The sequence below is a fragment of the Eptesicus fuscus genome, chromosome 4, assembly GCF_027574615.1.
Source record: "Eptesicus fuscus isolate TK198812 chromosome 4, DD_ASM_mEF_20220401, whole genome shotgun sequence".
In the NCBI taxonomy this organism is placed as follows: Eukaryota; Metazoa; Chordata; class Mammalia; order Chiroptera; family Vespertilionidae; genus Eptesicus; species Eptesicus fuscus.
Window position 1 is genome coordinate 105,960,944 of NC_072476.1, and position 18,027 is coordinate 105,978,970.

The 18,027-nt window shown below is 37.5% G+C and overlaps 1 protein-coding gene across 1 annotated transcript in view; it reads left to right on the forward strand.

Annotated features, from left to right (window-relative positions):
• The window catches only part of FYB1 (FYN binding protein 1), a 79,140-nt gene that overhangs the window by 53,911 nt on the left and 7,202 nt on the right, over positions 1-18,027 (forward strand). The window contains exons 9-15 of the mRNA XM_054715306.1: positions 1,805-1,827; positions 3,974-4,040; positions 4,886-5,023; positions 7,497-7,522; positions 9,834-9,900; positions 13,257-13,347; positions 14,279-14,441. Coding sequence (XP_054571281.1) covers positions 1,805-1,827; positions 3,974-4,040; positions 4,886-5,023; positions 7,497-7,522; positions 9,834-9,900; positions 13,257-13,347; positions 14,279-14,441 — 575 coding nt within the window. The remainder of the gene's footprint in view (positions 1-1,804; positions 1,828-3,973; positions 4,041-4,885; positions 5,024-7,496; positions 7,523-9,833; positions 9,901-13,256; positions 13,348-14,278; positions 14,442-18,027) is intronic.

Genomic DNA, 18,027 nt, shown 5'->3' on the forward strand with positions numbered 1-18,027 from the left:
AGAATTGCTCTAGGCATGTGGCTGGTGTGGCTCAGTTGGTTGAGCATGGACCCATGCACAGGGAGGTTGCCAGGTAAATTCCCCATCAAGGCACCTGCCGGGCTTGCAGGCTTGATCTCCAGTGTGTGTGTGTGTTGGGGAGGGGGGAGGCCGGGGGCGGAGAGGAGCGAGGTACAGTAGATAGATGTTTCTCATTGATGATTCTATCTCTCCCTTCCTTCCTCTCTCTCTCTAAAATTAATAAAAACAGAATTGATCTAGGAATTAAATAATGTGTGGCAGCTTTGCTCCTGATTCTGATAACCTGGTTTTTTGAAAATTGAGTATCAGAATTTCCAAGATGGGATATATTTGCCAAGAGTGTCAGCCAACCAGATTGTAACTCTTCACATAATTCTAACTCTCTGCTTTATGCTCAAAAGCAAGTGTCAGAGAATATGAGTGTGAAAATAGTTGTAAGTAAAGAGGATACTTAAACATCATCAAAAGTTAATTTCTTGCTTACATAGTAAAACATTTATAGAGTGTTTTTCTATAAAGTTCCATTAGCAAGAGACTTTTATTTCTATATTAACCATAGATTTTCATCAGACAAATTTCTCTTATCTGCCTTTAAGGTTGAGGAATCAGATATTAGTATAATTATTCTGTCTGTTTATAATATCAGACTGATAGCTGTTGTGGGTAGATTAGGCAAAGGGTGAACATGGCGGTCCAGGGAGTGCAGCCAAAACAACGTTCTCCAGGAAGGCAGGATGCTGAGGTTCTGGTCTCAGCTCTTCAGTTCATTGAAAAGGTTTGGTCAAGTCATTGAATGTCTCAGAGCTTCCGTTTCTTTTCAACAGATTGAGGGAATTGAAGCAGATGAATTCTGAGATGTTCCAGGTCTCACAATTTACACTTCCTTTGCTGTCACAGAATTCACATTTTAGTGGCAAACACAGGCAAGGAAACAGATGATTATAAAATAGGGATATAGTACCCTAGCTGGGACTCAGTGGTTAGAGCATTGGCCAGGGAACTGAAAGGTCACGGGTTCAATTCCAGTCAAGGGCACATATCTCAGTTGCAGGCTTGATCCCCGGCCGAGGTAACCAATCGATGTGTCTCTCTCACATCGATGTTTCTCTCTCTGTGTCTCTTCCCCTCCCTTCTAATCTCTCTAAAAATCAGTGGAAAAAATATCTTTGAGTAAGGATTAACAAAAAAAATAAATAAATATAGGGATATAGAATGATATATAAGTAAATAAGAAATACAAGCAGTCTGGATTTAGAAAATCAGGGACTACACTCTATAAAGCCCCATGAGTAAGACTTCAATTTTTAAAACTTATCCTGTTTAAAATAAGATGTAATGTTATGTACTAAGAGTAAAATGCTGTGGTTATAAGATGTTGAAAGAGAATTGATTTGATGCAATAATAGTTCTATATGCCTCATGGAATAATACTCTTTTTTAAAATAAATCCATCTATGGAATTATGTAATAATGTATAACCCAAAAACTGCCTTATGGGAAAATGTTAGGAGCAAACAGTACCATTGTTTTGAATACTTTATGTAGTATCAAAACTCACTTGCTTCTGATTAGGTTTGTTTTGTTTTTGTATTTTGTTTTGTTACTATAGGCCTTGTTACTATTCATCTCTTATGAAACAGAACAATTTTTCTTCTTCTTCACATATCCTAAGAACTTTTAACTGGAGTCTTATTTCTCTTATAACTGCTCAATACAAGTACTTCTCTTCCTGATAACTACGAAACTCACATGCGAATTTAATCTGTCTCTGTTTCTTTTCTAGCCACAGTCAGAGTGGAAGTGGAGGTAAGCCACACACTTTTAGCAGAAGTTTCTCCAAGTCTTCAACATTTTTGTGTACATTAATGATGCAATTCCTTTGTCTGCACCTCACGAGGAGCATATTAAAGCGGTAGAATGAACACTGGACTGAAACCAATGGCCTGGATTTCAGCCCTGCTCACCGAGTGTCCCTGAGCAATTCACTTCTTTCTCCCAGGCTTGTTATGGGTCAGAAGTTGGCTCCACTTTCAGTGTGCCCAGGGCAGCGCTGATTGTGCCAGTTGTACAGCCATCATTACTAGAGCATCCTCCTTCATGTTCAGAAGTATCCTTGATTGTATAACTTATATGGTCACCTTAGCTGTGACTCTTAAAGATCCCTTGACTTTTCATTAACAAAATGAGGGAGTTTTACTAAAACTTTGCAGTGCTAGCATTTTCACCCTAAAAGTCAAATTTCAAATTCATTGTACGTTTTCTAAAATTTTTATTGAATTTATTGGCATGACATTGATTAATAAAATTATATCGGTTTCAGGTGTATAATTCTATAACACATCATCTGTATATTGTACTGTGTGTACACCACTCCAAGACAAGTCTCTTCCATCACCATATATCTAACCCCTCTTTATTCTCTTCTACCTCCCCATACTCGCCTTTCCCTCTGGTAATCACCATACTATTCTCTGTGTCTATGAGGCTTTTTTGTGTGTGCTTAATCCCTTCACCTTTTTCACCCAGCCCCGGACCCCTCCCCTCTGACGGCTATCAATCTGTTCTCTATCTATGAGTCTATTTCTATTTTGTTTGTTAGTTTGTTTTGTTCATTAGATTCCACATATGAGTTAAATTATATGGTATTTGCCTTTCTCTGACTGGCTTATTTCACTTAGCATAATACTCTCCAGGTCCATCCATGCTGTTGCCAAGGGTAAGGTTTCCTTCTTTTTTATAACCAAGTAGTATTCCATTGTTGAAATATACCACAGCTACTTTATCCATTCATCTACTGATGGGCACTTGGCTATTGTAAATAATGCTGCAATGAACATAGGGGTGCATATATTCTTTCAAATTAGTGTTTCTGGCTTCTTCAGATATATTCCCAGAAGTGGAATCACTGGGTCACAAGGCAGTTCCATCTTTAATTTTTTGAGGAAAATCCATATTGTTTTCCATAGTGGTTGTACCAGTCTGCATTCCTATCAACAGTGCACGAGGGTCCCCTTTTCTCCACATCCTTACCAACACTTGTTGTTTGTTGACTTATTAATGATAGCCATTCTGACAGGTGTGAGGTTATAATTTGCATTTCTCTGATGATTAGTGATGTTGAGCATCTTTTCATGTGTCTATTGGCCATCTGTATGTCCTCTTTGGAAAAGTGTCTATTCAGGTCTTTTGCCCATTTTTTAATTGGATTGTTTGCTTTTGGTGTTGAGTTTTATAAGTGCTTTATAAATTTTGGATTTTAACCCCTCATCAGAAGTATCATTGGCAAATATGTTCTCCTACATTGTGCATATTTTTGCACAGAGAAACTACTCAATAAACATTTGTTAAATAAATGTTTGTCAAATACCGAGGTTCCTGGGGGTTGTGGGATAACAACTTAAACAAGGTATTTTAACTTTTAAAATATCACATTGATGCAGTGAAATAAAAGAAATGAAAGGTTTGTTTCAGCTACCATCAATATTTACAAATTCACATTTCATTCCTTTTGCTTTTCTTTACTTATACCTTGATCAGTAGCTTTTTCTAAATGTCTTCTCACTATTAAATTTTTCTTATCATCTTCTCCCCTCTCTTTTTCAACAATAAATATTTAACTCTATTCTTTAATTAATATTTCTTTTTCTAATATTTATTCTATACATGTCTCTCTAGTGCACAGTACCTTTTATTATCCCTCATATTTGTATTGTATTTCACCTCTAAAAATGCTGTCTACACAGAACAATGTACCTACTATCTATGTGAGAGTGAGAGTAAAATTATTTTTCATTTAAATAGCTACTACTTTTATTTAAGTAGCTATTTACTTAAATAGCTATTATGTTTTGTATAGTTAAATGAGGCATATTTATTATCAAAGTTCGAGCGACTATTACATAACAAAGTTACAAAACTAACAGAAGCTTTTTCCTTCTTAATCCAAATGAAGGGATGTTCCCACCTCCCCCAGATGACGATATTTATGATGGGATTGAAGAGGAAGATGCTGATGATGGGTAAGAATAATCAGTGAATTTCCATTTTGCAAATTATTGTATTTACTAAAATCTGTTGTATTTACTGAAGTTTTGCATTGTAGTTAGAATAAAAAAGCATAAAATAGTGTTCTTTTTTTAAATTACCAAGAAAAATGATTTAAATGTTTAGTTAACAGCCATAAATCAGGAAGTGTAATTATACCACATTCAAATGAAGTGGTATATTGTTTGGAAAAACCTAGACAATTTTGTCAAAAGAAGTGATTTTAAAAAGGGATAAAGAATTGCAGATATTTGGGTTGTTGTTTTTTTTTAATTTTCCAGACTTTTCCCAATCTTTTATTTCTCAATTAATAATTTACTTTTACAACAGGCTCCGAAGAGTCTATCAGTTGCATGGCCATTCTTTGTACAATAATCATAGTCATAGGAACCCCAAATAAATTGAGACCATATTCTATATGTGGCAAAACCAGTACTGAATATCCTACCCTTGAGTTGTTTAAACTTTCAAAATGGCATATTTTAAATTTTAAGACCTATTAGTTACTTACTTTTAATAAAAAAATAAAACTAAATTGATGTTTAAAACTTAATCTTCATTTAGCTTACTATTTTAAGAACCAAGAGAAAACTCACCAAATAGAAAAATAAAATACAACGTACCTACTCCTTACCTTACTAAGCAGCAGTATTCAGAGCTCATGACTTTTAAGTTTAATCGCACCATCTTGGTGGCTACAATGAGTAGCTCACTGCCTGAATGATCAATGCTGTCTAATTATAACAAGCCTGAATGTCCACCCAATGTCTTCGTGTTCCATTGATTATGCCATTCTGATCAATGCCTGCATGCCCCTAAGCTCCACACTACAGGTTGAAGAGAAGAGTAACTCGTGGTCCTGGGGAATTTTGAAGATTTTAAAGGGAAAAGATGACAGAAAGAAAAGTATACGAGAGAAACCTAAAGACTCTGAGTCAGACAATAATGAAGGTTCATAGTAAGAGTCAACCAACCAAATCCAGTGCACAATAACTACACTAATACTAATTTAATCAAATCCTACTAATATTTTGTAACCAATAACCGAATTCTGACAGACTTACACAATTGTAATATTATTTTAAATTAATCACCTTAGCCTCACTTACTGTCTCACCCTTAAACTCCTACATTTACATAAGAGGAGCACAAAGTATTTTTTAAAAAACATTGTGATTCAAAGAGATATTTTGTTTTCCTGACAAACATGCACAAATACACACACACACACACACACACACACACATACACATACCTTCACACACTCATAACTTAATAGGACTTTTTAAACTGTAACATTAGATATAAAAGCTCACAATTCCTATGCCATATTTTATTATATAACTAGCTTTCCCGTTGCAGGAAAAATCCTGCAATAGATTTCCTGCTGCACTCTACCCCGCCTCCATTCCTCCCTTGTTTGCCCACCTCACCTTCTCCTCCAGCCCGCCCGCGTTTCCCTTCGCCCCCGCCCCGCCTCCGCCCCGCCCGCCCCGCCTTCTCTTCCAGCCCTCCCTTGTTTTCCTTCACCCCCGGCCCCGCCTCCGCCCCGCCCTTGTCACCCGCCCCGCCTTCTCCTCCAGCCCACCCGCATTTCCCTTCACCCCCGGCCCCGCCTCCGCCCCGCCCTTCTCCTTCCCCCGGCTCCGCCTCCGCCCCGCCCTTCTCCTCCCCCCGGCCCCGCCTCCACCCCGCCCTTCTCCTCACCCCCGACCCCGCCTCCGCCCCGCCCCCCCGCCCCCCCCCGCCCCCCCCCGCCCCCCCCCCCCCCCCCCCCGCTTGCTTGCTTCTTCGAAGCTTTACTCCCTTCTGCAGCTGTTGGCTTCTTTGGACGCTGTCTTGATATGCAAATTAGCCGCCATCTTTGTTGGGGCAATTTGCATACTCATCCTGATTGGTTGGTGGGCGTGGCTTGGCTGGTGGGCGTGGTTTAGGTGTAGCGAAGGTGCGGTCAATTTGCATATTTGTCTATTATTAGATTAGATATTTTACATTAACTACTCCTCAAAATATACTTACTCTTTTTTAAAAATATCTTTTTATTGATTTCAGAAAGGAAAGGAAAGGGAGAGAGAAAGAGAGAGAGATCAATGATGAGAGAGAATCATTGATCAGCTGCCTCCTGCATGCCCCCTACTGGGAATTGAGCCCACCACCCAGGCATGTGCCCTTAACCGGAATGGAACCAGAGACCCTTCAGTCCACAGGCCGACGCTCTATCCACTGAGCCAAACCAGCTAGGGCAAAATATACTTACTCTTTTAAAAAAGTAATTTGCTAGACCTAAAGAACACATTTGGAATTTCCTTTCTCTAAACACACTATTTAAAGTTTTTGTAACTCACTTTCACAATAGTGACATATTAATTCTATTTGAATGATATATTTATACAATACTAAAGTTATCCTAAATATCTTCAGTTTGTCTAAATAAAAATTAATGCAACAATTTTCTCTCTCCATCCAAAAATAACCCTTAGTACAAATTCCATTCATGTGAATTTGAAGGATCTTAATCATGTTATCTGGTACATGACTCAACTCTTTTGTGAGACACTAAAACATCACTCAATAAATAGGACACTTAAAACTATAGCTGAACATACAAATATTTTGATGAAGCATTACTCAAATATAATCCTTACTTAGAAATAAAAGCCAAGATTATTTTTTCTGCTTCAATTACACAAAAGCTAATTCTAATTTTGGATTATTTGAACTAATGACCTCTCATACTTTCGTAAAACTGTGCACCATTCTTCCAGTGATGTGTGTTTGTGTGTGTGTGTGTGTGTGTGTGTGTGTGTGTGTGTGTGTAAAGTTCAGGAAGTAATAAAAGCAAAGATCTTTTTCTGTTGCAACTAAATGACACCCAATCCTGATTTCAGATCACTTCTATTAATAAGCTCTCTCTCACTTGTTTCAATGTATATGCCTCTCTTATTCACCATTCTCCTGTTTGGGGATATATATTGGGGAAACATGGTCATATGAAGAATCCTAGACCTTTGTAAATTTCAATTCTGCATTTTTACTCTTTGAGTCAAACAAACAGTTTTGGCCTGAGCTATGCCACAATGAATCCAAAATATTGAGGCCATTTAATTTACCTTGTGGTAATAATATGCCCAAACCTCATAAGACAAATCTGAAAACATGATCCAATGGCTACGAGAAAATAAACCACTGAATATCTTGACTCTTGCCTTTTTTGGCTAACATTGGAGTTCAAAAAAGTCTTGCTAAATTCCAAATCAATGGATAGAAACTGGACTTAATGGAGAAATGGAGGATGAGAAAGGAATGATAGTCAACAGATGGGCCTCAATAAGCCTCCAGTCTGTTACTTGTTCATGTCTCTCTAAAATAAAGGAATCAATTTCTGTGTTTATATTGGTCTGATTATAATTGTGTTTTCATTTTCTTTCCAGTTTCCCTGCTCCTCCTAAACAATTGGGTAAGTAATAAAAACTAACTATATATTTTATATCTCATTTCTTGCAGATTGGGGAGTGGGAAATCATTGGATATAGTCATAATATCTGGATTAAAGTTCTGACTGAAAATAATAAGTTGTGGAACCTTGTCTAGTAACTTCACAGTTTCTCAACAATGAAATAGCATGAAGAGGAAAATTTTAAATATTGATGGTTTTTAAACAATTCTTCCAGTGGATAAGGGTCATAATGGAGAAAGGGATAAGCAGGCAGGGGTGGACACCAACTTCCCCATGTTCCCAATTCAATCAGAGCTTGATATATTGGACTTCTGCATAACAATTTCTAAAAACAAATCAGATTAGATGCCACCAAGGCCCTTCTAAATCTACTTTTTTTATTTTTTTAAATGTCTAATTTATGTTATATTTGGAAAATTTTCCACTGCTAAATATAAACATTTCTTCTTTGTACAATTTCAATCAGCTTTTTTTTTTTTTTTAATCCTCACTCGAGGATATTTTCCCATTGATTTTTAGGGAGAGTGGGAAAGAGAGGGAAAGACAGAGAGAAACATTGATATAAGAAAAACACATCAATTGGTTACCTCCTGCGTGAGCCCTGATCAGGGCCAGGGCAGGGGAGGAGCCTGCAACCAAGTATGTGCCCTTGACCAGAATAGAACCTGGGACCCTTTGATCCACAGGCTCTATCCACTGAGCCAAACCAGGTAGGGCAGCTTTTTTTTTTTTTTTTAACCTGTGCTGAAACAGATCTTTAATTTTTTTTTTCTTAACATTTACTTGAACAAAATAAAATGTTGTCTCACAAGAATATTCAGGGGCTTTCAAAAACTTTGTTTTAATTTCTAAATAAATTGAAAGAGCAAACCAAACACAAAGACAATATGTTCTTTCAGGCTGTTTATCTGAGTTTGTTTTCAGTTATAAATTTGGGACAGTATATAAGTCACTAATTAAAATTAATCAATAAATAATGATGACCTGTGTCTTAATCTATAATTTTCAAAGCATATTCAAGAAACAGCTCCACAAGGAGCAGGAATAAAATATAAGAAATTTTGATCAATTGTATTTTTTGTTTTAATTTTCTTTTGTTTTTTTTTTCCATGTTCTAAATGTATGTACATGGGATAGTAATTTTTTCTGTTTCTGGAAACCAATATGTCTTTTTTTTCCCCAACATATTTATTATGGATTCTTCATATAGCTAAGCAGGTTTTATCCTTTGAAATTAATTAACCAAAGTGGAACACACACACACACACACACACACACACACAGATTTAAATTTTAAATTTTCTATGATAATTGTTCCTTAAAACATTTGTACTCTTCCACTCATCTCTTCATTTGCTGTGGATCTTTATTAACAAAATGCCTAGAAGGAGGAAAAGTAACTACACAGACTGGAAAAGCCATTGAACCAGTTAAGGTCATAGCAACTTTTCCATCCATATGGATTCTCAATACCTGCTGGTAACAGAAGTGTCTTATTAATAGAATATTCTTTCCCTTTTAAGGTGGTGCCATACCTAATATACATACTATCACTGTAAGGTAAAAGTTAATGAGGAACAGATCAATGAGTAAAAGAGAATGATTGATAGAGAGGTAGATAGAAAAGTAGATAGACATAGAGTAGACATAGAATGAGCCCTGGCCAGGTGGCTCAGTTAGTTAGAGCGTCATCCCATACGTCAAAAGGTTGTGGGTTTGCTTTCCAGTCAGAGCACATACTTGGGTTGTGAGTTTGATCCCTGGTCTGGGCACATAGGGGAGGCAACCGACAGACGTTTCTCCATCACATCAGTGTTTCTCTTTCCCTCTCTTTCTCTTCCCCTGCCCCTACTTCCTCTCTCTCTTAAAAAAAAAAAAACACAAAACAAAACTCAATGAACATGTCCTCAGGTGAAGGTTAAAATAAATAAATAAAAATTTAAAAAATAAAATGATATATTATTATAACACCCCAAATCCCAAAAGAATGTTGATTTCAATACTGCCATTGACCAGTAATGTCATTTTTTTTGGTCAGTAACCTACTAATACCGCCATTCATCACACTTGTGAATCTTCAAATAACCTGTCACTGTTTGGGGTCTTTCATGGTCACTGGCATTTGGAGGGACATTTAACACAGGCATCCAAGGAGGTATGAACTTCTTCCCTTTAAGGAACAGACACTACTTCCGGGAGAAATGTACAGAGGCCACAGGAATACATATTTTGTTCTCCTTGAAACATTACATGCCCATGTTGAAATTTAAACTAACAGCATTTCAACATTGGATATTTTGTCTTCTGTTAGATATGGGGGATGAAGTCTATGATGATGTCGATGCCTCTGACTACCCCTCGCCTTCGGCAGACATGAGGTAAGATGTTCTCATTACAATGAAGTGATGAAAGTGAAACTGCTCAAGAAAATTGAACTCGGGTCAAACTCCGATGGGTGTGCATCTGCTGTGTGAGATCGTGTTCCCTCTGTCTTCTCCCTGGTCCCAGCTCTAACTTTCTGCCAGGTTTGTGAGTGGATAACCCTGATCCTCCTCTTTCTCTCTCTCCTTCCTCACCTCTTCCTCTTGCCCTCTCCTCTCCCCGTGGTCCTGCTCATTGTCCCCTGATTATCCTCTGCTCCGTGACTCACTGATGTCTGCATTTGTTCGTTCATTCATTCATTCATCCATTCACTGAGAAAATACCTGAGAGCTCGATCACATTGATCTCCCTGATTCATCTCCTCCCTTTATTTTTACGGTTCCCCCAAAACCATTTTGTCTTGACTACTCTTCTTATTGTATATATCAGCCTCCACCCACCTTGTTTAAGCCTCTTCTACGGGAGGAAGATTTGTTCTTTAACAGGCCTTCTGGTCTGTCTCTTTTCCACAAAAGCATCAGTTTCTCAAAGGTTTATTCAAATAAAAATTTTAAAAAAAAAAGGTCAACAGTGAATAGTGACATTCTTCAGCTCACCTAAGGTTTCAATTAAATTTTAGGCTAAAATTGTAAGACAATCTAAAAGCAGTTGATACAAAAGGCGTTCCTTTTGAAAGTTCTTTTGAAATAGAAAATCACATGGTAGGATGTATTTTTATGGCTCAATAACTATGTGAGATGATCTGATACATACTGTTTATAAAAGCAAACACATCTCTGGCTTTTTTAAGAAAAAAAGAAAAGTGAACAAAAAGATCCTGGACTTGATTAGCTGAAGGGTGAAAGTAACATAAGTGGAATACAGTAAGTGATATCTTCTGAGCTGCACTGGTAAAAAATGCATAAATAAACTCAAAATATTTATTTTTTATCAAGATTGTTAAACTAATTTTACTGGACAAGAGACAGTACCAAGATTAAAGAAACCAAAGGGGAAATATGCTGTCATTTACTAGTATATATGAGCATCACGCTCCATAGGCAGAAAGACAAAAAAGCATAAAGGAGAACCGGTCTCCTGTCTCAGTTCTCCATGAATGGAAAATGTCATCTTTAGTACTGTTTAGCTTTAATATTCCTCACCACTGGGAAATGGCTTCTATCCCTGGCAGTTTTCAATGCCTTTTTTCTGTTTTATATTACTGTAGAAATGCCGCTACATTCCACACAACAGCTCTCTAGGAACCCAGAGTCACACATTGACCCTTTTCTTCACGAAAAATAAACACCAGCTGATTCAACTTAACCTGACATGCAGCTGTTTTCTTAACCAGTTGCTTATTTTCAGAGTTTAAAACAATTTGATGTTCTCTAGCATAGTATTCTATTTTTAAATAAATTCTTTTCAAAGATAGCTGGTGGGGAAGTTTTGACATTCATGTACATTCTGATAATGTCAGAGTGCTCATCAGGTATGGAATGTTGCACTCTTGCCCAGAGTACCCAAAGATGGGAGATACTGAATGAGGACGCAGTATATTGTCCTGATTCATCTCACAGGGGATTCACTAAATTCTAAGGTTAAGAATTTAAGAAACAACATTTTAAATAAATCAGTTATAGACAAAATTTTGTCTTGTCAAACTCACGGCCCACAGGCCGCATGTGGCCCACAACAAATATTTTTGCGGCCCAGCCAATAAAACCGTATGTAAGAAAGCTTTTAATAAAAATTTTATAACTTAATTTTTACAATATCTTGTTATACATAATTATGAATAAGGAACTATAATGTTTGCTAATGACTGATTACTATAACCGTGTTGCATTCATTTCCCTTACGCGCCTACTACGCGCAGGCACACCATTTCTCTCCACTAATACCAGCAGCGAATATTTTAACAGCCAATTGCCACGTCATTAGTCTTGTACTGACTTGTTTGGTATGCACAACAGGAAACATTTTGCTTTCAGAGAATAAGAAAAATAGGTTTATTTGTGTTACACTTATTAATTTGTGCAGTTATTCAGTGTCTGGTAAGTTAATATTCAAGAAAAAATATTAATTTTTATTAAAATGTTCTATTATTTTATGTTAACGATTACTCACTTATTTCAGCCCCTTTGATTCAGTATGTCTCTATTGAAATAAACCTACGTTTCTATGAAAATTGAAACTTTCGTTTTTTTGCTGCCCACATAAACTTTAACTTTGTTGATTCGGCCTGTGTTAGCCTTTGAGTTTGACATGCTTGCAGTATACCAACCCCATTTAGTCTAATTAATTGGAATTTTAAATTAGTTTAATGTAATCAGAATTGCTAGAAATTGGGCAAGGGCAATTTATTTTTTAAAAGCTTCCCAGGTAAGCCTGGCTGGCATGGCACAGTGGTTGAGCATCAACCTATGAATTAGGAGGTTACGGTTCAATTCCCGGTCAAGGCACATGCCCAGGTTGCAGGCTCGATTCCTGGTATGGGGCTTCTAGGAGGCAGCCGATCAATGATTCTCTCTCATCATTGATGTTTCTATCTTTCTCTCCCTCTCTTTTCCTCTCTGAAATCAGTAAAAATAGATTTAAATATATACTATACATGCATACGTAAATATATATGGCACAGAGCTTCCCAGGTGAGCTGTATGGGGCCAAGCTGGAGAACCACTGTCTTGGACTTATTCACCTCTTACAACAATTGGCTTTAGTCCAATTGGTATCACTATGGCTCCACTTTAAGTAGATATGAAAAGGCCAATACATGGATAAACTTCTTAAGCTATGAAAATCCATTTTTAAGTGCTCTTTTTAAAAAAGCATTTTCTATGACATTGGCCAATTCATTAAATTATCTAGGAAGGAAGGAAAACTAGAAAGAGTTCAAGAATAGGTTGAATCATATGAAACTACTGATATGTGACCATGTTTAAAGTATTCCTCAGTGACTTTATACGGTTCAACCTATTAGATCATCTCTCACTTGCATTTTAACTCGGAATCTTTTTTTTAAATTACTTTATTGATTAAGGTATCACATATTTGTCATCAACCCCCTCCCATTCCCTTCCCAAACCCACTTACACTCATGCCCCCCTCCCCCTGTTGTCCGTGATCACTGGTTAGGCTCATATGCAAGCACACAAGTCCTTTGGTTGATTTAACTCGGAATCTGTATTCTCTTGAAGAGCCTCTTCTGCATTATGAAATGTCATCATTTATTACAATGACTGTATTAAGACAAATAATGAAAAACAAAATTTAACAAAAATTTAATGTTATCACTAACATTTCTATTATACATTATTCTTTTTATATTTTCTAAACTAAGTGTTGTTTTACATGTGTTCTGCCTTCTCAGTCAAGGAGCCAAGGCCAGGACAGAAGAGAAAGACGCTAAGAAGCTAAAAAAGCAGGAAAAAGAAGAAAAAGACTTCAGGAAAAAATTTAAAGTATGTCATATTTAAATATCATACAAAGTTCAAAGTGCTAATGAAAAAAAATCCTATGATTTTTAAGTTCCCAAATGAATATTTTAGAAGTGTAATGATCAGTATCACAGTTATCCATCATAACTCCTATATTTTCTGTGAAATTTATTCCTATAACAAATTAAGCAAATTCATACAGTGCATAATATACCTATTGAAATAACCATCTAAATTTAGCTGTCCTTTGAACTTTGATAAGAAGATAATCTAAAAATAAGACAGATAAAATAAATGTGGTGTATATATAATGGAATATTATTCAGCCACGAAAAAGGAAGAAAATTTGTGACAACATGGATGGACTTTATACTAAGTGAAGTAAGCCAGACAGAGGAAGACAAATATTGTCTGATATCACTTACATGTGGAATCTAAAAGAAGCCAAACTTGCAGAAACACAGAGGAGAATGAGGCTTTACCAGAGGCAGGAGGGGTGGGGGAAATGGAGAGATGTTGGTCTAAGGGTAAAGAGTACAAACTTTCAGTTATAAAATGAGTAAGTTTTAGGGATTTGATGTACAGCATGGTCATTGTAGCTAGCAATACTGTATTATACACTTGAAAGTAATTCTTAAATGTTCTCACCACAAAAAAAGAAATGGTAACTATGTGAAGTTATTGAGGTGTTAGCTAAACACAGTGATCATAATTTTAAAATATATGAGTGTATAAAAATAATAATGTATTTAAAATTTAATAAAATTTTAATTAAAAATATTAAATTAGGTTGGTGAGGTTATATGTGATTTTTTCCACACAAAAAAACTTTTCTTTGCTGTTCTTACATTATCTTTTAGAAACAAGGAATTGTTTATTAAGACTTTCTTAATAAATACATCAATAAATGCGTTACTTGAATAATACTCATCAATCAATGATGTCTTTTTTCCAGTATGATGGTGAAATTAGGGTCCTGTATTCAACCACAGTTGTTCCATCCTTAACTTCTAAAAAGTGGGGGAACAGAGAGCTACAGGTGAAGCCTGGCGAATCCCTCGAAGTTATACAAAACACCGACGATACAAAAGTCCTCTGCAGGAATGACGAAGGCAAATGTAAGTCACTGACTACTCTTCCGAGAAGCCCTCAGAGTTTAGCAGCCAAACAAGGCTCAATGACCACCCCTGCTTTCATTAACTCTTTTATTCTCTGCTTTGTGAATTATGGAAAACATTAAGAACACTTGCTGTGTTGCAATCAACATATCTGATTTCCATTTGCTCTATTTCCACTGCAGTGCCAAATTGGTGCTTCTTGAAAGGGGGTCCCACAGACACCCAGCATCAGGAGACCCTTGTGTGTGCATTGAAATCGCAGTTGCCTGCCCCCACCCTTGACTTCCTGAGTCGTGAGCTCTGGGGTCGGAGGGAATCTGTGATCATAACTCTTCCCAGCTTCTTCCTCTGTACACTGAAGGAAGAGCCACAGCTAAGGTAGTGAGGGGCACTAGCTCTGGCCTGGTTTTGAAATTATATAGCACATGTCACGCCTGGAGTTTCCAGTTTTCCTACCTTGCAAATTCACTTGTTTTCATTTCCTGTGTGAACACATTTAATACTGCATACTATTCCAAGTGACTACAAGACAGTCCTTGTTCTCTTTGACTCTGTCAACTATGAAAACAGGCAGATGCAAATGTTTTGTCAAATATTAGAAAGGAAGCTTATGAATTTTGAAGTCAAGGAAAGAGTAACTCAAAACTATGTTGTCCTATATTTGAAATCGGATATAGGACAGCATGGCTGCCCCCTATCAGCTATGTTAGCCTGCAGAGAACACGTGAACTCCCAGTTGAATTTTAATGACAGGAAGGTGACTCAGGGACAGGAACTGAAATGGAGCTTTAAGAACAAAACAGTGACTCAAGGGTGGGGAAAGTGGAGCTAAAGTTATCATGGAGGAGGTGTGGTTGGCTTTTCACAAGAGAAAATGGAAGGTGGATACAAAGGAGAACAGGCAGTGTAGTATTAAGATTTAGAGCTCACTGGAGATAATGTGTCCACAGAGCTCAAGGAAGCAAAGAAAAGCCCCTTTCAGACTAGCATTTGGGAGGATGTACCCAAAGGAATGGCCTTCAATGCAGAAAAAGTATAAGCACAAAAAGGTCATAAAAATGTTCAGCATGTTTAAATAATTAAATAAGTTGTGACAAATATACTGAATTAAATATTTTACCTGATGATCATGAAAATAACATGAAGAAATTCTCTGGATACAGTAATAAGAGGGAGAAGAAGCCTGCTTAATGTGGGATAGGATTTATAGGCATGTTAAAAATCATGTAAATAAAAACATTAAAGTGGATGATTAGGTTGATGGGCCTAAGTAATGTGTTCCCTTTCCTCTACGATCCAAATTATCTCACATATTTCACAGCAGAGACTGGCCCTAGGATCTGTCTCCAGTTGCACATGCTCTAGACACACCTTGCCTTTGGTCTGGTGAAAGGAAACCTTGCCAAGCTATTCTGAGACTCCTGTCCCCAACCGTAAATCCCATTTGGAGCAATGCTCCTTGACATCAAAGTGCCTACACAGCACGTGGGGACTTGTTGAACATGCAGATTCTAATTCAGCGGGTCTGAGGTGACGTGTGACATTCTGAGTCTTACCAAGCTCCCAGGTCATTGATGCCGCTGGTCCATGGAACACGTTAGTTACAAGGATGTGTCTGACCTGCTTGACAAACATGTGTAGGTATAGATGTAGTTGAGCAGAAGTAGATAACAGCACCAGACACAGAAGAGATGCCTCTCTTCCTAGGAACCAGTGGGTCTTGAGAATGAAGAGAAGCAGTAGCCTTTCAGATGGTTTTGTAAGCTGCTATCATTCCCTGTTTGGACATCAGTAATCCTAAGTATTGTGAGGAATACTGGAAGGCTCCTGTCCTCTTGGAATTCATCATCTTTAAGAAATGAAAGGTGGAAACATTACGTAAAATTCTGGGAGATGACACTCAAGGAATCCATGTAACTTTTATCATTTTTCCCTGATGCAGTAGCAACACGCTTTGCAATTCTTAGCTGGTTTGGGAATCCATCTCGAACAGGATGGAAACCAGATGGTTATGTCAGTAGTATGTGTGTACCTGTTGTTTTTATTTAAAGACTTTCTCTGCATTGGACTTAATTTGGCTTCTTCATTTGAGAGGTGATTCTGGGAAACACATGTAGGCTAGTGAAGAAGTAAACAGGGGATGGAAGACAGTTACCACTCGAGTAATTAAAGCTTAATCTAGTAGGGAACTTGGAGTGGCAGTTTCCCCTCCAGAGCGAAACAAGTTGCAGTATTTATAGCACTTCTGTTCATCAGGAATGGAAGCCCACTCCTGGGAAGGTGGCAAGTCATTCAAGATACATGCCCAGCTTGCCGGCTCAGTCCCTGGTTGGAGGAATGCAAGAGGCAACTAATTGATGTTTCACACTCACATCGATGTTTCTCTCTCTTTTCCTTGCCCTTCCTCCCTCTCTAAAAATCAATTAAAAATATCTTTAGCCTAGTACAGAAAGCCCTTTCTGATCTATCCTCATGCTCATCAACTATTTCCCACCTGCAGCTGACACCCTAAAATTACAAACTCTTATTTGTCATTCCCCCAATAAATTACTCTATTTCATCCTTCTAAGCTATTTGATTCTACTTGGAATGCTCATAATTGTCTATTAAAAACAACCCAGTTGTCGTCTAAAATTGGACGCATATCCACTCCCTACTCCCAACTACCGCATCACAATTAATATCTCCCCTGCCCCACCAAGCTACTACTTTTGTTGCTTTAATTGCCTTTACTAATCAAGAGTCTATTATTCTTATTAGACTCTGAGCTTGAGAGCAGCTTCCATGAGAGGCTTTCAACATTGTTATGCCAACACATCCTAAGTGCCTGGCACCTTGCTTAGGGCTTGCTGAATGGAATTTGACAATCTGGACATTGCAGTTGGAGAACCAGATAAAAGTCTGACAAACAGACATTCACGGGAAAATGTCTTGAATAGTTTAACTGGTTAGGAAAAGGAAGTTCTCTGTCTTAGCCTTAGTGCTGCAGTTCGCTTGTTGTGTATCATTTGGGAGCCCTTAAAACTTTCAGTTCCTTATTTCTGCATCATCTGATTAGCAGCAAAGGCATTTGCAATCCAACACCCTGGTGACCCTAACGTTTTCCTTACTCTCCATTCTTCTTTAATCCATCAAAGGAAAGAAAACATCGCTTACTTAAACCCAGGGTTGGTAATGATAGGAACTAGAGGCTAAAGCATTAACACTAATCCCTTCCCACTGTGGAGTGGAGTGTAAGCCTCTCACAGGCTTTAGCACATCCGATCAAGTCTCACCCACTGACTTGTGAAGCGCAGCTCTCAAAGGCGCTGAGAACTTAAATAGATATTTCTGGCACATTCCCAAATGTTTCGCATTTCTCCCTAGTATTTGTGCATATTCCGCAACTCAATGTCTCATGAGCTGTGAGTTTTCCCACCTCTTGTCACTGGAGAAAATTTTTCTACAAAAATATGCAATGAGACACAGGCTGAGTTATTTGTGGCTGAAATGTCCTCCATTTCTTTTGTATATCAGAGAAAAGGGGATTTTAAAGGTGCTTTAAATTTTCCCAAATCCAACTGATCATTCTTTGCTGAAATAATTT